The sequence below is a fragment of the Meles meles genome, chromosome X (assembly GCF_922984935.1).
Source record: "Meles meles chromosome X, mMelMel3.1 paternal haplotype, whole genome shotgun sequence".
NCBI lineage: Eukaryota > Metazoa > Chordata > Mammalia > Carnivora > Mustelidae > Meles > Meles meles.
The window spans coordinates 59,819,906-59,843,836 of NC_060087.1; the positions used below are offsets into that span (position 1 = coordinate 59,819,906).

At 38.8% G+C, this 23,931-nt stretch overlaps 1 protein-coding gene across 1 annotated transcript in view; it reads right to left on the reverse strand.

Annotated features, from left to right (window-relative positions):
• TEX11 (testis expressed 11) overlaps window positions 1–23,931 on the reverse strand; it is a 297,399-nt gene that overhangs the window by 272,291 nt on the left and 1,177 nt on the right. The window contains exons 2-4 of the mRNA XM_045994777.1: window positions 5,239–5,360; window positions 4,273–4,357; window positions 973–1,052 (exon numbers count right to left, since the gene is read on the reverse strand). Coding sequence (XP_045850733.1) covers window positions 973–1,052; window positions 4,273–4,357; window positions 5,239–5,360 — 287 coding nt within the window. The remainder of the gene's footprint in view (window positions 1–972; window positions 1,053–4,272; window positions 4,358–5,238; window positions 5,361–23,931) is intronic.

The following is a 23,931-nucleotide window of genomic DNA, read 5'->3' on the forward strand; positions in this document are numbered from 1 at the left end:
GACTTTCTTTAATCCTGATTCTAAGGAACTAACTGGAGGAAGGGAGGGAGAAGTGAAGAGAGAGCAAACAAGTGGGCAAGAGCAAGTGAAAGAGTGAGAGTCTGAGAGTGTTGGGACATGAAGGCAGGAGGGGAAGACTGGATATTTGATGATTTTAGGAAATCTTTGTTAAATTTTATCAGGTGTGAACCTAGGCACTGGGTTTGTTTGACTAAAAAGGGACACCTTGTCAATGTACCTGGATGGCTCAGTAGGTTAAGTGTCTGCCTTTGGCTCAGGTCATGATCTTGGGGTCCTGGGATCAAGCCTAGAATCAGGCTCCCTCCTCAGTGGGGAGTCTGCTTCTCCCTCTCCCTCTGCCCTGCTCATGTTCTCTTTCTCTTAAATAAATAAAAAATTTTTAAAAAGACACATTGTCTTTTAGAGAAACATATTGAAATATTTATGGAAAAAATGATGTTTTGTATTTGTTTCAAAATAATCCATGAGATCAGGGGTTTGCTGTTGGAGGAGATACAGAAAAAAATGAGTTGTCAGGAATTGGTGATTACTCTAGCTGAGTGATAGGTAAACGGGGAAACCATTGTACTATCTTGGCTATTTTGTGTGCACATTTGAGCTTTTCAATAAATGCTATTTTAGAATACTGGGAAAAATATTTTCCACTAAAAAATAACACTTGCTTCTAGGGAACAAGACAGGGGTAGGGAATGATGAAGGAGAGAACTATTACTTTTTATTATTTATCATAAATCCTGAATTTAAGTTCAGTATTTTGTCCACCGAATCACCATAATAATGATAGTACTGCTGAGACCTTTAATTCTAATAGGTACAATTATCATAAAAGGAACATGGATAACACTAAAAGATATAACCCCCTTTCCAGTTCACACTAACTTCAACCATCTTCATAGGAGTAACAGCTACTTCACTGCATCTGCACTTTCTCCTCATTTAATTAAGACTTACCAAAATCTGTCTTCGAATAACTTCTTCTGAAGCAGCTGAGCCTCCACACATACACACCAGCTTGCAAGCAACATGCCGTACTGCAAAACAGTAATCAAACACCCATAAACACAAAACATTCATTGTTTTCTATACTTATAAAAAGAAAGGAGGAGCAAAGTGAAACCAGTCTTGTTAAAATGATAACTGTGAAGTCCTTTTCAAAAAATCAATGATCAAAAGTAAATGAGCTGAAAATTATCAAATGAATTATTTGCTTAATGCTTCAGTCAGATACTTAATTTTCAAACTTTAAGCTCTGCAGGTTTTAAATTCTGAAGACTCACTGAAAATACCTAGTTCCATGTGATGTTTCTGTATATATTATGCTGACAGCAAAATAATTCTAAGTAAAACTAGAATCAAAAGCTATTCAAAAAGGGCACCTGGGTGGCTCAGTCAGTTGAGCCTCTACCTTCAGCTCAGGTCATGATCCCAGGGTCCTGGGATCCAAGCCCTGCATCAGGCTCCTCACTCAGCAGGGAGCCTGCTTCTCCTGCCTGCTGCTCCCCCTGCTTGGGCTCACTCTCCCTGACAAATAAATAAAATCTTTTTAAAAAGAAAGCTATTCAACATCTGACAAAATTTCTGAACATAAAAATAGTTTGAGGGGTGCCTGGGTGGCTCAGTGGGTTAAGCCTCTGCCTTCGGCTCAGGTCATGATCTCAGGGTCCTGGGATCTAGTCCCGCATCGGGCTCTCTGCTCAGCGGGAAGCCTGTTTCCCCCTCTCTCTCTGCCTACTTGTGATCTCTGTCAAATAAATAAATAAAATCTTAAAAAAAAGAATAGTTTGATTAGTCCCCTAAACTGTGACTTTTTTTAAATATATTTTCTGTTGATGATGTAAAAGTTCTTGAAGTATAACTTAGAAAATATAGATTATCCTCATTATACAGTTCATTTCCCCTAAAAATAAGAAAGTTTGAATAACTGTGAGCTCTTTATTTACAGTTTCTCTCATCATAAAACATTTCCAATTTTTAAAGATGACTTCATAAATAACTGAACTAGTTGCTTTGATGTTAGATCTCAGCAGCCATTCAACCTGTACTAATACCATTTTCAATTAATATTGCATTCAAAGAGATTTGCCCAGATGAAATTACAGGGTAACTGAAGTCAGGTTCTCATTACCCATCATGAAATATGAATCCTATTCATCCTTTAATAAAGTTGTTTCTGAAAAAAACTCCCAATAAAATACCTCCTAATCATATATTTGCACAGTCTTGCTTTTCCAGCTTTGAAAATGTTTCCTTTATTTTTTCCCAAAGTTTACTAATTCTTTGGTATTCTCAAGGAACCTGATCTCTCAATCATTTTCCCTCTCCAAAGATAGCTTCAGTACCTCCCTCTCAATTTACTCTTTCCCTTCTACCTTCACACATATGTTTCTCTTCCTTCAAAAACATCAACTAGGGGCGCCTGGGTGGCTCAGTGGGTTAAAGCCTCTGCCTTTGGCTCAGGTCATGATCCCAGAGTCCTAGGATCGAGCCCCACACATCGGGCTCTCTGCTCCTATTTCTCTCTCTCTGCCTGCCTCTCTGCCTACTTGTGATCTCTGTCAAATAAAATAATAATAAAAAAGAATAGCTGCTCTTTTTCTCTCTCAGAGAACTCAGCTACTCATGTGGCTTCCACAATCACCTCCATGTAAATAATTACCAAACAAATCTCTACCTTTCTCCTAAGCTCTAGTCTCGTATCTCCAAACCTACTGTCACCTCAAATGCCAACAGGTCTAAAACTAAAACTTACAAGTCATTCCTCTACTTCTGGCTTTCCTGTTTCTGGTCAGTGTTCTGTTAATTCTTCCCAATAACAAAAACCTGTAGGTTATAAATCCTGGTAACTTTCCATCACATACCATTATCTGGGCACAGTGAAATTCTGTTAAGGAGACAAAATATCTCCTAATCAACATATTTTTGGAATAAAACTCTTAAATCGGAGGCTTCCTACACTACATCCTGTTTTCCACGGTTTCTTAAAATTACTACACACAGAAAAAGCATCCAAATGTCTAATTAAGAACTGCTACATACAAAGAGTCAGTACATTGGGAGAGGTCCATCTACCAAATCTCTACTATAAGACAAATAATGAAAAACAGCTAAGAACAATACTCCTTGATATACAGAACAGTAGGAGTTTAGATTCTAGTATCACACAGTTTGACTGTGTATTAAGTTTCTCCAACAGATAAATTTCTAACTCTTCCCTCCCCTTAACTTAGAGGATCAAAAGCTCTGAGGAGCAGTATCAACATTCATCTGAGAGGTAAAGAGGCAGAACTATTCTCTAAACATCCTAATAGAGAAATGGGCTAATAAATAAGTATATTATTGACTATATTAACCACTAATTACCCTAGACCTACACTGAAATTTTACAGTTTGGTTTATATTCATAAAGATAAACCCTTACCAATGAATTCTACTTGCTGCATAGAGACCAAATTCATTTGTCCTTACAAAGCCAAGCAGTCCAGAGATTCACATTTTGGCTCTATGTACCCTTTATAGTGGGGCAATATACTTTCCATAAATGCATTAACTGTCACTGTCTTTGCTGGAAATTGGTAACTGTCAGCACACTACACCAGGCCATTTAGCTAAAGCACTAGAACTCTGCCAGACTGTGGACCACATATAATGCATCCAAGCACATGAGTTTGGCTTAGGGGTTTTGTATTGTTGTTGTTCTTTTTGTCTGCTCTCACAGGCAGAAAAAAACTTCTAGAATTTTCTCAGTAACTGAGCCCAAAGTTCATCAACCCATCTCATGAGGAAATTACTCTTTTATGATTTTTAAATCTAAATTCCTCACATGCCAACATTTCTCATTCTATTATCAATGGAGAAAGAAACTACTATTTGATAGTCCTTCAGAAGCCTGAAGATTCTGATCATCTCTTCTCCAGGGAAGATAATACATGTCCTTCAATATTTCCTCAAGTTCTCATTTTCCCACCCTTTAATCATCTTTGTTGTTCGCCACCAGACTATTTCTTGCAACAATGCTTTTATTAATCAAAACCTAACCTCGGGAAAAAAAAAATCATAAAATTCAGGACATTTGCTTAAGAAACTTCTATATATAGGTCATTTTTTTTGTTTAGTTTTATTTTAACAAATATCCATCCACAAACTAGTCAAGATATTATTTAAAGTGCAGGAACAATTTAATGTGTAATAAAAATACTACTAATGTATAATAAAAATACTACCCATACCACGAGTCACAAAATATATACGTACATTTAGCTTTCTGCTCTTCACTTATAATCAAACCTACTCTCTTGGTGACTGCCCAGTTCCACAGGTTTACTGCCATTTCTTCCACCTGGGTAAGAGAAACATTTTCCCAGCAAGTTAAAATACTGTCCACCTCCAATGATAATATTTTTCTTGCATGTTTTATGGTCCTGTGACTACTGTGGATCATTTACAGGCCCTCTGTAATTTAGTCCCATTCTACCTTGCTTCCCCCAAAACATACCCACTGTAGAGTAATTATTTGACTATCCCATGAACACAACTTGTTAATTCCTATCTATACAGTTTTATTCATACATAAACCTCCTCCCGTTGTCTTTACAAGACTCAAATTCACTTCAGTCTCCCCAGGAACATACACAAAACTTCAGCAACTATTACAGTCTACATTGATCTCTTTTCTCTTTGAATTTCTATATTCATTAAGTTTCACATAATTGAGCAATTAGTTATGCTGCTTTGTATCATTTATTCTTTGTTTTAGCTGTTATTAAGGCATTAGGCTTGAAAATCCAAAAATAAATTTCTACATATTTATAATGGTTAATCATGAAGACTATTTTTTACTTATACAGGACATTAATAGTGAATCATCAAAATTTATCAGGGGCACCTTGCTGGCTTAATCAGTGGAGCATCCAACCCTTGCTCTCTGGGTTGTGAGTCTGAGCCTCACATTGGGTGTAGAGATTCCTTAAAAATAAACCTAGGTGGCTCAGTCACTTAATCATCTGTCTTCGGCTCAGGTCATGATCTTGGAGTCCCAGGATCAAGCTCCACATCAGGTTCCCTGTACAGTGGGTCAGTGGGGAGTCTACTTCTCCCTTTCCCTCTGCCCCCCACACTGCTCTTTCTCTCTCTCGCTCACTCTCTCAAATAAATAAAATCTTTAAAATAAAATAAAATCTTTTTAAAAATTATCATAAACAAAATTATTTTTGTACCAACCTGAGCATCCTGTATTTCAGCCATAGACTCCCTGTTGATATTTGCTATGTCGGCAAATAGTCTGTCAATTGCCTCAGGTATGCTGGGTGAATTATCTCTTAAAATCAGGTTTTCAACAGTTTCTGAAATAACAATGGATGATAAAACTGCTGTGAACCATATCACCATTAGCTAAAAGTAGCAAATCATTTTGAAATCTGTTCCTAGATCTTTGGTAAAATGAATACAGCATGAAGAAACTTGTATTATCCTTAGAGTAAAACCAAACTGGAAACAAAGTTGCATGTAACTAAGAGCAGAGTACAATTTTCAAATAAAATTTGTATTCCATGAGAGTCATTTGATTATAACTTAATCATCACTCATTCTCAGAAAGCAAAATATACTGACTTCACAAACAGGTCACCTTAAAACTACAAAATAGAGGGGCGCCTGGGTGGCTCAGTTGGTTAAAGCCTCTGCCTTTCGCTCGGGTCATGATCCCAGGGTCCTGGGATCGAGCCCCGCATCAGGCTCTCTGCTTGGCAGGGAGCCTGCTTCCTCCTCTCTCTCTCTGCCTGCCTCGCTCCCTACTTGTGATCTCTATCTGCCAAATATATAAATAAAATCTTAAAAAAAAAACTACAAAATAGAAATTAACAATGTCTTCAAAACTAGAAAATGTAGAAATTCTGGGGACACCTGGGTGGCTCAGTCGGTTAAATCACTGCCTTCGGCTCAGGTCATGATCCCAGGGTCCTGGGATGCAGTCCCACATGGGGTTCCTTTCTCAGCAGGGAGCCTGCTTGTCTATCTCCCTCTCTCTGTGCCTGACACTCTGCCTGCTTATGCACTCGCTCACTCTCTCTGACAAATAAATAAATAAAATCTTTAAAAAAAAAAAAGAAAATGTAGAAATTCTGAAAGGAGACATATATGTGCCCTGTAAAACTGAAATACTTATTATTAATAATTTTAAGCATTAGACAGACATAACTAACAATGCTGGCTCTGAAGTCTGACCTTACTCTGTGAGAAAAAAATGACATGACCAATTAGCAACAACATTAACCAGTTATTGAATCTGTACAAATGATGTCACCCTTTTCTAAACAATCTGAGCTCCAGACTCCATATAACTGAATCTTAAAAGGCCACAGAATTCCTTAAAAATGAAGCATGATATAAAATCACAATTGATGTCTTTCATACTATCAAATTGAGATTTTTCCAAACTCATGTAACAGAGGTCTACATAACCTTTACATGTCTCTAATTTCTTACAACATTTTTGAGCATCAACTAGCAAGAATGTTAATATTCACAATACTAAGCACTACAGAGCACCTTCTGAAAGAATTGTTTTGAAATTTTTAAATTATTTTTTTCCTTGCCATAGCACATACCCTCCCCAATATCCATCACCCAGCCACCCGATCCCTCCCACCCACCTCTCCCTGAAATAACTTTCAACATGCTACAATAATCTGCTAAATGAAAAACTGTCAGTTAAGCATCAGAAAATAGATTCACATCAAGACTTCATAAAGCAAGGGGTACCCACATGGCTCAGTTGGAGCATGCAACTCTTGATCTCAGGGTTGTGAGTTCAAACCCCATGTGGGGCAAAGAGATTACTAAATAAAAAAAAAATAAAGACTTCACAAAGCAAATTATGCTCAAACATACCCAAGTATTTTTTTTTTTACAGGTCATGGAATCTTTACAACACACTGCATGAGCAGAGGTATTAAGGAAAATATACCAAACATATTTCGTAAATCTCAGGTGATGAAATATATACAAAAAGAAAAACCTCTAGCTTCCCTATTCCCATAAAATAGATTGTGGAAAGGCTAATATTAAATATCTTGATTCTCCTAAGATTAGGTAAGTATTAGGCTGAGGAGCATATATATTACAGCCCTTTCTCGAAATACTGGTAACAGAATTAGGGAAGTTTAGAATGGGAGCAAATACCTGCAAATCATATATCTGATAAGGGAGTAATATCCAAAATATATAAAGAACTTATACAATTCAAAAGCAAAAAATACAATAGATTTTTTTAAAATAAAAGCAATAAAACAATCTAATTTAAAAATGGGCAGAGGATCTGAATAGACATTTTTCCAAAGAAGACATATAGAAAGTTAACAAGTGCCTGAAAAGATGCTCAACATCACAAATCATCAGGGAAACGAAAATCAAAATCACAATGAATTAGCACCTCACATCTGTTAGGATGGGTAATATCAAAAAAACTAAGAAAGAGGGGCACCTGGCTGGCTCAGTCAGTAGAGCGTGGGACTCTTGATCTCATTCAGGGTCATGAGTTCAAGCCCCACAATGGGTATGGAGCCTACTTAAAAAAAAAAAAAGACAAAAAATAACAAGTGTTGGCAAGGATGTGAACAAAAAGGAACCCCTGTGCACTGTTGTTGGGAACATAAATTGGTGCAGCCACTACAGAAAACAGTATGGAATTCCTCAAAAATTAAAAATAGACCTACCACATAATCCAGCAATTCCACATCTGGGTATTTATTTGAAGAAAATGAAAGCGCTAACTTGAAAAAAATATATACTCCCCCACATTCACTGAAGCATTATTTACAACAGCCAAAATACGGCAACTACAGACAAATGAATAAATTATGGCATACACACACACACACACACACAATGGAATATTATTCAGCCGTAAAGGTGAAGGAATTTGTAACAAGATAGATGGAACTTAAGGACACTCTGCTAAGCGAAATAAGTCAGAGAAAGACAGATATTATACAATCTCTCTTATATGTGGAATCTTAAAAAAAAAAAAAAAAGGCACCAAGCGCACGGATGCCTGGGAGGCTCAGTCAGTCAAGCGTCTGCCTTTGGCTCAGGTCGTGATCCCAGGGTCCTGAGACTGAGTCCCACATCGGGCTCCCTGCTTCTCCCTCTGCCTCTTCCCTCTGCTCGTGCTCTCTCAAATAAATAAAATCTTTAAAAAAAAAAAAAAAAGCTCATAGATACAGAGAACTGGTGGTTTCAGGTGTGGGGGGGTTGCGAAATGGGTGACCAGAGTCAAAGGTACAAACATCTAGTTATAAAGTAAATTAAGTCATGGAGATGTAATGTACAGCATGGTAACAATAACTAATAATACTGTATTGCACATTTGAAAGTTGTTAAAAGAGTAAATCTTAAAAGTTCTCATCATAGGGGTGCCTGGGTGGCTCAGTGGGTTAAAGCCTCTGCCTTCGGCTCAGGTCATGATCCCAGAGTCCTGGGATTGAGTCCCGTGTCGGGCTCTCTGCTTGGCGGGGAGCCTGCTTCCTCCTCTCTCTGCCTGCCTCTCCGCCTACTTGTGATCTCTGTCTGTCAAATAAATAAATAAAAGTCTTTAAAATAAAAAATAATAAAAAATAAAAAAGTTCTCATCACAAGAAAAAACATAACTATGCATGGTGACAGATATTAACTAGACTTGTTGTGGTAATCATTTCAGAATACATACAGTGACCAAATCATTATGATACACACCTAAACTAATGTAATGGTGTATGTCAATTATACCTCAATAAAAAAAGAATTAGGAAAGTTTAAAAATTGTTTTTAAGAATTCAAGTATTATTTTAAAAGATTCTTTTTTTAAAAAGATTTTATTTATTTATTTGATAGAGAAAGAGAGCACAAGCAGTGGGAGCAGCAGGCAGAGGGAGAGGGAGAAGCAGGCTCCCCACCAAGCAAGGATTCCCGACTCAGGACTGGAGCCCAGAACCCGGGGATCATAACCCAAGCTGAAGGCAGATACCCAAAAGACAGGGCCATCCAGGTGTCCCTAAAAGCAGATTCTTGAAATGTTTTTGAAAAGAAAACAAAAACCCAATATAAATTTTCTATTTGAGTTCCTTTTTTAAAAAAAAATACATATACTTTGCTAGAATACTACTCATGACTTGTGGTTACATAATACATGAGATTGCAAAGACATTAATTTTGATTTGTGAATGTCTTCTTAATGTTTTGTATAACTCATTGTCTGTCAACATAATTCTGGTCCTTTCAAAACATATTTTCAATGTCAATCAGTTGAGCAACTTGACTGACACCAGCTGAGGCAATGACAGCACTGCCGTGCTTTAGGATAAAATGCAGTCCGCTAAACTGAGTAAGTAGTAGACATCACATAACTAAATGGTTGAACTTACACTATGAAAGAGAGAGACCTGCTTCTGGGAGAAGCTCGGAAAAGAGCTTCTATAAATACAGCTTATTCCTGAGACCTGAAGACGACACGCTGTATTAAGATTACATCCAGCAAGATTGTACATTTTCAAAGAAAGTTATTCAATTATCTTCCTAACTACTGAAATAAACTATGATTTACAGCATGATTTCAGTCAATTTAAATGAGATTCATCCTGAAGGGGTTACTCTATTCAGATAGCCATGTTAATCAGTACCAATTAATTCTGATTTGGTAGACTGCATTCTAGGTACAGAAAAATAGAAAATAAGCATTTTCCCTATCCTTGAGAAAGGGAGCTTCCATTACAACAAGGAAGAAAAATCTATCAAAAGTCCTCCCAAGTCTCTCCCTGTGGCCTCCATCAGCTCAACCAGTCATTTGAAAGCTAAAGTAGCTCAAAGACCTGTCAGGGTCAATTCAAAATTTACTCCAAGTCACAATGACTATCTGCAACTTCTTTAGTGAGAAAAAAAACAAAAATGACAATAAAATTAACATTTGCATAGTGCTTTACAGTCCCAAAGCTTTTTCACATGTATTCTCATTTAATCATCAATCTACTCTGCAAGGGAGAAATTTTTATTTTAAAAAGATGCAGAAACAGATTTAACAAAGTGCGGTGACTTCTCTAGTGATACAAAGAGAAAATAGCAAACTAGGATATGAACTCAGTCTTTCTAATTTGAAATCCTGTACTTTCCCTTATTCTAGTTCTGTCAGGAAGGGCCTGAAGCAAGTGATATGCCAAGACTGATACAACTAAAAAACAGCAGGTAGGAAAAAAATGAGCCAACACTGCTCAGCATACCACACTGTAACTCTATTGCAGGCTAAGAGAAAATGTTCCAGCTGAGGCTAGTTTGAATGACCATAGCCAAGTATTCAGTGTCAAATGGCATGGCAAACTCAGGCAAACAGATGTAGTCACAGATTAAAATCACACTGTAAGTAATATTTTCTATGGTCAGAGAGATCATCATTTTTATACAATATTCCAGGAGGTCCAAATGACAAACTGGGTATGGTACAAGAGAATCCAAGCAGCAAGCTATAATGCGGAAGTCAGAGGGAACTGCCTGCAACGTAGTTCAAAGAGAACTATTCACAGTGGTGTATTGTACTTCTGAGCATCTTGGTCCTGGAGTCAACTAGAAAAGGACACAGGAGAGGCTAACTCCATGAAAATCCCGACAAACAAATGATACAACTAGCTCCAAAGCTCAACAGGTACCTAGAGTTTGCCCCTAGCATGTTAAATCTCAAATCTGATGGCCAGCAGGACTTCACGTCAAACCAACTTCTTCCTACTGCACAATACTGCTATTCTTTTTGACCCTGGACAGAACTGGCTTAGTGAGTGGAGCAAAACGAAGCCTGGGCTCAACAGGAGATAAAGCTATATAAAGTTCTGGAGGGCAACTGGCTGGGAGTGCAGGGAAGCAAGAGATGACAATATTATGCTAATCAAAAAGGAATTTCTGGCTTTATTCTGGTCAAACTACATCAGTAGGAAGAATGTCCCAAAGAGCCACAGCTCAGTCCTCTCAACCAAAGGCACACTGTCTAGGGATGCAATTAGATATTTTATATCTTTCACACTCTTCTAAATACAAGGCCCATAACCAAACTCAAGTGGCCAACTCATCCAATCCTATTCATAAGCATCTCCTTTACCAAGTATCTCTATACATTACTCTCTTACTCTCACTGTACCCTGTTCCCCTTCGTAGCTGAGCCCTGTTTTTTTTCAGTGAAAGATTTTTTTCTAAGTTTTGTTTTTTTTTTTTTAAAGATTTTATTCATTTATTTGACAGATAGAGATCACAAGTAGGGAGAGAGGCAGGCAGAGAGAGAGAGAGAGAGGAGGAAGCAGGCTCCCTGCCATGCAGAGAGCCCGATGCGGGGCTCGATCCCAGGACCCTGGGATCATGACCTGAGCGAAAGGCAGAGGCTTTAACCCACTGAGCCACCCAGGCGCCCCTTTTTTCTAAGTTTTTTAATTTCAGTGTAATTTACACACAATGTTACATTAGTTTCCGGTGTACAACATAGTATTTCAACAATTTTAAACATTATTCTATACGCACAAGTATAGCTACCACCTCTCGACATATAATGCTATTACAGTATCATTGACTATATTCCTTATGTTGTGCCTTTTATTCCCATGACTTATTAATGCTATAATGGAAAGCCAGTTATCTCCCACCCCGCTTCACCTATTTTGCCCTCCCCCGCTACCCTCCACCCCTCCCCTCTGGCAACCATCAGATTGTCCTCTGTGTTTAAAGATTCTGATTCTCCTTTTTGTTTGTTGATTCACTGGTGACTATTATTTTTTTTCAATTCCACATATGAGTGAGACCATATAGTATTTGTCTTTCTCAGTCTGACTTATTTCACTTAGCATAATACCATCAAGGTCTACGCATATTGTCACAAATGGTATGATCTCATCCTTTCTATGACTGTGTTATTACACTGTTTGTGTGTGTATACATCTTATCTATTAATCTATAAGTGGATTCATTACACCTGTCAAAATGGCTAAAATCAAGAAGACAAGAAATAACAAGTGTTGACGATGATCTGGAGACAAAGGAACCCTTCAGGGTGCCTGGATGGCTCAGTCTGTTAAGGGTCTGGCTTCGCCTCAAGTCAGGATCGAGAGGCCTGGAATCAAGTCCCACATTGGGGTCCTTGCTCTGCAGGGAGCCTGCTTCTGCCTGCCACTCTTCTCCCTGCCTCTGCGTGTGCCCCAACTCCAAATAAATAAATAAATATTAAAGGAGTGCTCTGCCAGAGGCACATATATTTTAAAAATATAAATTAATTTTAAAATTAAAATTAAACAAGTTTAAAATTTTTTAATTAAAAAAAGTAAAGAAAGAAAAAGGAACCCTCATATACTATTGGTGGGAGGCAAATTGGCACAAGTACTGGAGAAAACAGCATGGGGGTTCCTCAAAAAACTAAAAATATGAGGAATGCCTGGGTGGCTCAGTGGGTTAAGCCTCTGCCTTCGGCTCAGGTCATGATGCCAGGGTCCTGGGATCGAGTCCTGCATGGGCTCCTTGCTCGGCTGGGAGCCTGCTTCTCTCTCAGCCTCTGCCTGCCTCTCTGCCTGTTTGTGTGCTCGCTCTCTCTTTCTCTCTGACAAATAAATAAATAAAATCTTAAAAAACTAAAAATATGATTCAATAATTCTATTACTGGGTATTTACCCAGAGAAAAATGAAAACACCAATTCAAAAGGATATATACACTCTTATGTTTACTGTAGCATTATTTACAATTGCCAAGATATGGATCCCACTGTTTTTGACTGAGAATGTTCTATTCAGCTAAAATCTGGTTTGTTTTAATTACCACAGTTACCAAAGGCTATTTCTATTTAACCAACTTTAATTTATTTAATTGATTTCTGTTTACTGAGTGTTAACAATGTGACAGGCACTGGAGAAAGACTTAATCCAAGACACTAGCCTAGCAGATTCACATCTGAATTAGACCAGAAACAACACTTGGAAAGGCTGGGAATGCAGCTGACAAACTGTAACAACACATTTGGAAGACTGAAGTGGATTAGCTAGGCTGAGCACATTTTAGCAACTCTCACCAAAAGAGGTATTTGAAGGAAGAAAGAAGTCTAAGTTGATTAAACTGTCTTTGTGGTTTCTTATCTCTAAACTATTATAAACTACACACAATATATATAAAATAAAATTTGCACAGAAGAGATCAAAACTGCAATAAAATCAAAAGATGGCTAATTTTCCACACACAATATCTTTAGCCTTTCCAAACCTAACAAAGTATACTAGTTAGAGGATCAATAAACAAAACATCATAAACAATTAGGCATCCCATGAATTGGTTTTGGGTTTTGTTTGTTTTTACAGAGGGAGATAGAGAATCCCATGCTGGGCATGAAGCCCAATGCAGGGCTTGATCTCACAATCCTGAGATCACAACCTAACCCAAAATCCTGAGTCACAGGCCTAACCAACTGAGCCACCCAGGCACCCCTCTCTTTTCCCTATGAATTGTTTTCATGGTGAGGGAATAACACAGGAAAGCTTGATCTAATGTATCAATGCACATTTCTAAATCTCCATCAGAAATATACAAGGTCAGGGCACCTGGGTGGCTCATTAGGTTAACAATCTGCCTTCAGTTTAGGTCAGGGTCCCAGGGTCCTAGGATTGAGCCCATATGGGGCTCCCTGCACAGTAGGGAGCCCGCTTCTCCTTCTCCCTCAGCTGCTCCCCCTGCTTATGCTTTCTCTCACTCTCCTGTTCTCTGTCAAATAAATAAAATCTGAAAAAAAAAAAAAAGAAGAAGAGGGGCGCCTGGGTGGCTCAGTGGGTTAAAGCCTCTGCCTTTGGCTCAGGTAATGATTCCGGGGTCCTGGGATCGAGCCCCACATCGGGCTCTCTGCTCAGCAAGGAGCCTGATTCCTCCTCTCTCTCTACCTGCCTCTCTGCCTACTTGTGATCTCTGTCTGTCAAATAAATAAAATCTTTTAAAAATATAAATAAATAAATAAAAAGAAGAAATATACAGGGTCATCCCTGGTGATAGCAACATGAACAGAAGTTCTTTCATCTATTCATTCACAAATATTTAATGAGGGGTGTCTCGGTGGTTCATTCAGTTAAGATACCAACTTGTGATTTCAGCTTAGGTCATGCTTTCATGGGTCCTGGGATGAGGTCACACTCAGTAAAACTTCTCCTTGTAAAACTTAAGTCAACGAACACTGAGAATGTCTGGTACCAGGCAGATACCGTGCATCTTGGTAGGAATACAAAGATGAAGGAGGCCATCTAGTAGGTAGTAGATAGGTAGGTAGGTAGATCACACTACTACAGGAAATTAAAATGGGAACATTTACAATATTATGTATTAAGTGCTATGAATACCAGATGAATATAAAGAAAGAATTGAGAAGCTGCCCATTTGAGAGTTGGGTTGTTAAGAATGGGAGAATAGGCTTCATTAAGGTGCCATTCTATTTAAGGTGGCTCTTGAAGGATGAGTTGGAGATCACGAGACAACATACCAAACAGAGGGAGATGCATACACAGGTGCTGAAAAGCACAATGGGTTCAAATAACCATAAATAATTATATATGGTTAGAAAAATGGGTAAAAGAAGGTTACAGGAAACACCATTAGAAAGGCATGTGGAAGGAGAGCTAGGTTGGCTCAATCAGTAGAGACTCCTGTTCTCAGGGTCATAAATTCAAGCACCACATTGGACATAAACCTTACTTTAAAAAAATTTAGGGACGCCTGGGTGGCTCAGTTGGTTAAGCGGCTGCCTTCGGCTCAGGTCATGATCCCAGCATCCTGAGATGGAGTCCTGCATCAGGCTCCTTGCTCAGCAGGGAGCCTGCTTCTCCCTCTGCTTCTGCTGTCACTCTGCCTGCCTGTGTTCTCTCTCTCTCTCTCTCTCTCTCTCTCTCTCTCTCTCTCTCTCTTTCTCTGACAAATAAATAAGTAACTAAAATCTTTTTAAAAAATTTTAATAAAGAAAGGCAGGCATGTAGGGGACAGAGTCTGAAACACATTACATGGCAGACTAAGAAGGTTGTATTGTGTTAGTTACTCTACCTCTTCATTTCATAAACTGTATTATTATTGCTACCTAATACGTGCATACCAGGTGACCCCAACAAGATTTCTGCACAGGCCATATAGAAGCTATGCTCATGACTCTGAACTATGTGGCCCTGCCTTGGAACATTTCCTAATAACACTGCCATTCCTAATCTGAGGATTCCCATTATGGTATTTAAAGGAATAGGGAAAAAATAGTTCAGGGAAGCTTCCAAATGAATTAAATCCATTGAGATTCAAAGAACGTCAATGATCTTGACTAAGTTTAGTACTAAAGTTTTTAAGTCTAGATCTGCAGTCTAACATGGCAGCCACATGTGGCTACTGAACACTTTAAATGTGGTTAGGCCAAAGTGAAATATGCTATAATTGTAAAATACACATCAGATTTCAAATACTTAGTATAAAAAAAAGAATGTAAAATAACTCAGTAATTTTGTATGCTGATTACATGTTGAAATATTTTGGGATATGTATGGCTAAAATATAGTATTAAAGTTATAATTTTTACTAAAAATAATTGCACCTGTCTCTCTTTACTTTTTAAATGTGACTACTCAAAAAAAAAATTTTTTTTAAGTAGGTTCCAAACTGAGCGTGGAGTTTAATGCAGGACTTGAACTCACGACCCTGAGATCAAGATATGAGTTGAGATTAAGAGTCGGACACTTAACCAACTAAGCCACTCAGGCATCCCTATAAATTACATTCGTAGCTCACATTATAGGTCTAACAGATAGGGCTGAACTAGAGTACATATTGTGACTGACTTCTGAAAATTTGTTGAAGCAAATTAGTATCTACATAATAGTCATCATAAATTTAACAGGAAAAGAAAGTATAAACTTAGATATTTTAATGGACCATAAGGATATATATATATAAAAACAAACACAAAGATGTTAGAAATCTAGAAAAAGGAGAACTGTCTCCAAATTAACCATAGGAGCGGTGCCTGGGTGGTGCAAGCAATTAAGCATCTGCCTTTGGCTCAAGTCATGATCCCAGAGTCCTAGGATCAAGCCCTACAGCAGGCTCCCTGCTCAGCAGGGAGTCTGCTTCTCTCTCCCCCCTCCCTTTCTCCCCATTTGTGCTCTTTCTCTCCTTCTCTCAAATAAACACATAAAACCTTTAAAAAAAACAAATTAACCATAAGAAAGGGAGTCCTAAAACTTGATAAACAGTTGGCATTCTTTAAGATGAAACAATCCTGATGCTGAGAAGGACAACTGAGCTAAATTATCTTTTTTTTTTTTTTTTGACAGACAGAGATCACAAGTGGCAGGGAGGCAGGCAGAGAGAGAGAGGAGGAAGCAGGCTCCCTGCTGAGCAGAGAGCCCGACAGGGGGTGACCTGAGCCAAAGGCAGAGGCTTTAACCCACTGAACCACCCAGGGGCTCCTGAGCTAAATTATCTTGGTACAACTATACTTTAAACACTATTCTTTAAACACTCAATTTTTTGCTATTCCCATATTAAGTTGCTTTCTATTTTGGATGGTCCTGGTGCTTGCCAAGATGAGGAACTTTCTCTGAACCAGACAGGACAGTTTTAGAAAACGCCCCCAGCCCAGGCACTATTTTTTTTTAATTGAGGTATAATTGACATATGTTATATTAGTTTCAGGTGTACAACATATTATTCAACAATTCTATGCATTATGCTATAGTCAACAAGATAAGTGTAGTTACCATCCATCACCATACATTATTCCAGTATTAATGACTATATTCCTTATGCTGTACTATTCATCCTGATGACTTATTTTATTTTTTTTAAAGAATTTATTTATTTATTTGACAGACAGAGATCACAAGTAGGCAGAGAGGCAGGCAGAGAGAGAGGAGGAAGCAGGCTCTCCGCCAGCCAGAGAGCCCGATGTGGGGCTCGATCCCAGGACCCTGGGATCATGACCTGAGCCGAAGGCAGAGGCTTTAACCCACTGAGCCACCCAGGCGCCCCTGACTTTTTATTTTATAACTAGAAATTTATACCTCTTAATTCCCTTCAAATTAAGAACTGAACCTTTTGAAATCTGTTCTCCAGAAAGGACATACTCTAGACAATCTGTTGACCTGGTTACAAAGACACTTTACATCTCAGCAAATCCACTCCTAGGTATTTCCTTCAAGAGAAATGAAAACCTAAGTCATTTTTAAAACCTTATACATGGGGACGCTTTGGTGACTCAGTGGGTTAAGCCACTGCCTTCGGCTCAGGTCATAATCTCAGGGTCCTGGGATCGAGCCCCTCATCGGGCTCTCTGCTCAGCAAGGAGCCTGCTTCCCCTGCCCCTCCGCCTGCCTCTCTGCCGGTCAAATAAATAAATAAAATCTTTAAAAAAAACTTATACATGAATATTCATAGCAACTTTATTCATGATAGTCAAAAATGTCCATCAAGATAAGTATGGATAAACTATGGTATATTTATTCCATGGACTATTACGAAGCAATAAAAAAATTAACTACTCCTATGCAATATGCATGAATCTCAAAATAATTATGCTTAGTGAAACACAGCACAGAAAAAAAAGAATACATACTATATGATTTCATTTATAAACTATAGTGACAGAAATCAGAACAGTGGTTGCCTCGAGTGGACAGTGGGGGGGTAGGCTGACTACAGAGGGGCATGACAGAATTCTCTGAGATAAGAATGTTCTATTCTTTGAAATGTTATTTATGTGGTTTCACATTTGCTCAAAAAATGGTATCAACCTGTACACACTTAAAATGTGCAAATTCTACTCTACATAAATTATGCCTAAATCTAACTGATTTCTGAGAAAAAAAACAATAAAAGAGAAAAAAAGAAAAGGAAAGGAAAAGGAAGGGAAGGCAGGGGAAAGACAGAAAAAGTACTGCAGAGCTGAAATCCCTGGAGGCTGTAGGTCGGGAGGATAGCACAGTGCGGCATCAGACTTTGTTCAACATCAGGAAAGCAGTCTTGGAGTGCCTGGCTGGCTCAATCAGAAGAGCATCTGATTCTCAATCTTGGGGTCCTGGGTTCAAAGACTCACACTGGGTGTAGCAATTACTAAGGGAGGAAAGGAGAAAGGGAGGGAGGCAGGAGAGGAAAGGAGAAGAGAAGGGAGGGGAGGGTTGGGGAAGGGAAAGATAAGTGGGGGTACCTGGGTGGCTCAGATGATTATGCGTCTACCTTCTGCTCAGGTCACGATCCCAGGGTCTTAGGATCCAGTCCTGCATCCAGCTCCTTGCTCGGTCAGGAGCCTACTTCTCCCTCTGCCAGCCCCTCCCCCTGCTTGTGTTCTCTGACAAATAAATGAATAAAATCTTTAAATTTTTTTTTAAAAATTAAAAATAATAATAAAATAAAATAATTTTTTAAAAGGCAGCCTCAGGGGTGCCTGGGTGGCTCAGTGGGTTAAAGCCTCTGCCTTAGGCTCAGGTCATGATCCCAGGGTCCTGGGATCAAGACCCGCATCGGGCTCTCTGCTCAGCAGGGAGCCTGTTTCCTCTCTCTCTGCCTGCCTCCCTGCCTACTTGTGATCTCTCTCTGTCAAATACATGAATAAAATCTTCTTTAAAAAAAATAAATAAAATTAAAAAAATAAAAGACAGCCTCAAAGGTAAATAGGACGTTGGTCCCCTTTGACAATCTTCACCCATTTCCCCACCCCAAGAAAAACTGTAACCTATGTGAGATGATGAATATGCTAACTAACTTTACTGTGGTAATCATTTAGATATACATACATATATAAAATGACCACACTGTATACCTTAAAAATCACACAGTGTTATATGTCAATTACATCTCAATAAAACTGAGGGGGAAGTGAACAAGAGAGTTCGTAACAGAAGTACACATACAAAGAGCCCCAAGAGTCCTTCAAAAAGTTGAACCAGAAATTCTAAATCTAGGGACAATGTTAAGTACAGAATAAGACAGTTCCCAGACTTTGAAGACAAGAGCAAATAAGGAAGGCTGAACAAACATGTTGCTTGATGGACTGATGTCAATCTGAAATGAGGTTTTTTCATGGCATAGCATTCTGTTATTGGCCTTGTCCCATTTAACAATTTTGTCGATAAATTGGATGAAGGCACACCTGGGTGGCTCAATCGGTTAAGTGTCTGCCTTAGACTCAGGTCATGATCTCAGGGTCCTGGGATCAAGCCTTGTGTCAGGCTCCCTGCTCTGTGGGGAGTCTGTTTCTTTTTCTCTCTCTGCCCCTATAACTCCCACCCGCCCTCGCTTGTTCTCTCCTTCTCTTTCAGATAAATAAAATCTTTCAAAAATGAGTTGGATGAAGAACCTGAGAGGTAACAAGACAGATGTATAATTAGGACTAAAAATCAAATCTCTAGTTGTAATAATGGGATTAATGTAAGAAAAAAAAATTATAGGGGCACCTGGCTGGCTCAGTTGGTAGAACATGTGACTCTTGATCTCAGGATTATGAGTTCAAGCCCCACACTGGGCATGGAGCCTACTTAAAAAAAAAGTTATAGTCCTGCATTTAAGACTTCAAAACTAACTGTACTAATATATGACAGGCAAGATATAACTTAACAGCTGCACATACTTAAAAAGACTGAGGGTTGGGGCACCTGGGTGGTTCAGTCAGTTAAGTGTCTGCCTTCCGCTCAGGTCATGATCCCAGGGTCTGGAATTGAGCCCAACATCCGGCTCCCTGCTCAGCAGAGAGCCTGCTTCTACTTCTCCCTCTGTCTGCTGCTCCCCCTGCTTGTGCTTTCTCTCTGTCAAATACATAAAATCTTATAAAAATAATAAAAATTTAAAAATAAAAATAGGGGCACCTGGGTGGCTCAGTTGTTAAGCAGCTGACTTCGGCTCAGGTCATGATCCCAGGGATCTGAGATCAAGACCCACATCAGTCTCCCTGCTCTGCTGGGAAGCCTGCTTCTCCCTCTCCCACTCCCCCTGCTTGTGTTCCCTCTCTCACTGTGTGTCTCTCTCTGTCAAATAAATAAATAAAATAATTTAAAAAATAATAAAAATAAAAAGACTGAGAGTCTTTGGGGTCAAAAAGCTCAAAATGAATCACGAGTGTAGTGTGACTGGCCTCACCCCAAAAGAAGAAAAAAATAAATTCAATCTTAACTACATCAGTATCTAAGAGAAGATGATCACTCCTAAATGTAAAAAGAAGGATTATTTTGTGCTGATCATATAAAACCTAAAATATTGTGTTGTTACGGGTACCACACGCTTCAAGGAATAACATGAAAAGATAGAACATTTTCAGAGGACAGCACACAAGATGATAAGGTGACTAGAAACTATGAAATATGAGGAATGACTAAACGAACTAAAAATGCATAATCTGAAGAAGAAACTTCCCAGGGGACGTAAATATCTTCAAATAGTTGACAATCTGGCATGCAGAAAAGGAGTTACACTTATTTAGCCCCAATGGGTATAACTTAAGACGAATTTCTTCTTGGTCTTGAAACACAAAGATGGATGTTACGTCAACTCTCCCTAAGAAGAAAATGACCTAGAGCTGCCACATGGTTTTCTGGTGGTTTATTTATACAAAACTTGACTGAAAAGGTTACACATACAGAAGAGAAAACACAAATTGCTAATAAATTTATGAAAATACATTCAATTTCACTAGTTATCAGGGAAATGGAAATTCAAACAATGCTCATGGAAAATGATAACATAAATGAAAATGAAACTGGCTGGGGGTAATATGGGAACTCTGCACTATTTCTGTACTTTTTCTGTAAATCTAGAAGTTTTCCAAAATAAAATGGTAATTAAAAACAACACTTTTCATATCTGCAAATTCTTTTAAGTCTGACAATACCAATTCTTAGCAAGGATATAGGGAAAAGTGAAAGGAAGAGGGAGTACAAATTATTAAAACTACTCAACAGCAATTTGACAATATTTATAAAGATGCCCATAGCTTTTGACCTAGAAGCTCCACTCCTAAATGTATACCCTGAACATCACTGCCATTATATAAGGTAGCTACTAACCATATGTGACTACTGAGAACTTGAAATGAGGCAAGTCCAAAATGAGTTATGTTTTTAAGTACAAAATACATACCTGGGGGCACCAGGATGGCTCAGAGGGTTAAGCCTCTGCCTTCAGCTCAGGTCATGATCTGGGACTCCTGGGATCAAGCCCCATATCTGGCTCTCTGCTCAGCAGGGAGCCTGCTTCCCCCTCTCTCTCTGCCTGCCTCTCTGCCTACTTGTGATCTCTGTCTGTCAAATAAATAAATAAAATCTTTTTTTTTTAAGATTTTATTTATTTATTTATTTGTCAGAGAGAGAGAGAGAGAGAGAGAGAGAGCGAGCGAGAGCACGCACAAGCAGGCAGAGGTGGAGAGAGAAACAGGCTCCCTGCTGAGCAAAGAGCCCCATGTGGGACTCGATCCCAGAACCCTGGGATCATGACCTGAGCCAAAGACAGTGGCTTAACCAACTGAGCCACCCAGACGTCCCATAATATCTTTACGAAAAACCTTAAATACATACCTGACTTCAAAGACTTTGTACAAAAAAAGAACATAAAATATCTCGTTAATTTTTATATTGATTATATGATGAAATGATAACATTCTCGATATTTTGAGCTATATAATTTGTATGGTTTTTTAATTAATTTATTTAAGTAATCATTACACCCTATATGGGCTCAAACTCACAACCCTGAGATCAAGAGTCACATGCTCTTCTGACTAAGCAAGATAGGTGCCCCTATAATCTGTATTGTTAAAATTTAATTGGGGCACCTGGGTGGCTCAGTGGGTTAAAGCCTCTGCCTTCGGCTCAGGTCCTGATCCTGGTCCTGGGATCAAGCCCCGCATGGGGCTCTCTGCTCAGCGGGGAACCTGCTTCCCCCACTTCCCTCTGCCTGCCTCTCTGCCTACTTGTGATCTCTCTCTCTCTGGCAAATAAACAAAAATTTTTAAAATTTATTTAGTTTTTTTAATGTGGCTACTAAGAAATATAAATTTGTGTTTGCACTGTTTCAGACAGTACTGTCCTAGAGCCTCACAAACAACTGCTCAAGAAATAAATTTAGTGGGTCATAACCAACATTTTTTTAAAAGATTTTATTTATTTGACAGAGAGATCACAAGTAGGCAGAGAGAGAGAGAGAGAGCGAGAAGGTGCCCCATTAATGAAATAGCATAAAGATTTTATTTATTTAAGAGAGAAAGGGAGAGAGAGAATGCACAAGCGGAGTGGGGGGGGCTTCAGAGTGAGAGGGAGAACAGGCTTTCTGCTGAGCAGGGAGCCAGACCTGGGGCTCTATCCCAGGCCCCCAGCGATTGTGACCTGAGCTGAAGGCAGATGCTTAACTAACTGAGCCACCCACATATCCCCTCCTTTTTTAAGAATTTGGTTTATTTATTTTCAGAGAGAAAGAGATTTTTTTAAAGATTTTATGTATTTGAGAGAAAGAGAGACTTATATTCCAAGTAATAATACTAATCAGCTGTGGAAACAAATGATCTAGAACTAAAATATCCATATGGGTAAATATGGAAAACACAATACTGAGCAAAAAAAAGATAAGCTGCTGGGGTGCCTGGGTAGCTCAGTGGGTTAAGGCCTTTGCCTTCGGCTTGGGTCATGATCCCAGGGTCATGGGATCGAGCCCCATATTGGGCTCTCTGCTCAGCAGAGAGCCTGCTTCCCCCTCTCTCTCTCCCTACCTGCCTCTCTGCCTACTTGTGATCTCTGTCAAATAAATAAAATCTTTTTTAAAAAAAGACAAGCTGCAGAAAAAAAAATCACACAAAAGGACAAAATTTATGTAAAATTTTAAAGATGAAAAACTGGTACATGTAATCTTGTAGTTCTCTGAACAATGAACTATCTGAAGCGTATGGCAAACTGTTAAGATTCAACAAAACTTAATAGTAGGTATACAGATAATATATTATTATCTTGTTCTCAATACTTTTCTGTGTGCTTCAAAATTTATGTAAATACAAGGTCTCAAATACCATACACAATTGAACCTTGAACAATACAGGGGGGGGGGCAGCGGTTAGGGACACTAACCCCTGCACATTTAAAAATCAGCCTACGAATTTAACTCTCCATAAACTTAACTAATAGCCTACAGCTGACCAGAAGACTTACCATTAACAGTCAATTGACAAATATTCTGCATGTTATGCTTATCATATACTGTATTCTTATTATAAAGTAAGCTAATAAAAAGAAAATGTTAAAATCATAAGGAGAAATATTTACAATAACAGATTGTAAATAATCTGCATAGAAGTCGATCTGAGCAGTTCAAACCCTAGTTGTTTGAGGGTCAACTGTACTCAAAAGTCATAATCCCTATTCCATTTTTATATCTTTACGATACCATATCCTTTGGGTGCCTAGCTGGCTCAGTCAGTGAAGCACACAATTTTTTCTTAAGACTTTATGCATTCATTCATCAGAGAGAGAGTGCACACAAGCAGGGGGAGCCTCAGGCAGAGGGAGAAGCAGGCTCCCTGCTGAGCAAGGAGCCCTATGCTAGACTTGATTCCACGAGCTGAAGGCAGACACTCAACCTACTGAGCCACCCAGGCAACCCCAGAGCATGCAATTCTTGAACTCAGGGTTGTGGGCTTGAGTCCCGTGATGGGTACAGAGATAACTTATAAAAACTAAAATTAAGGGGCGCCTAGGTGGCTCAGTGGGTTAAGCCCCTGCCTTTAGCTCGGGTCATGATCTCAGGATCCTGGGCTCTCTGCTCAGCGGGGAGCCGGCTTCCCTCTCTCTGTCTGCCTGCCTCTCTGTCTACTTGTGATCTCTCTCTCTCTCTCTGTCAAATAAATAAATAAAATCTTTTTTAAAAAAACTAAAATTAAAATAAAATAA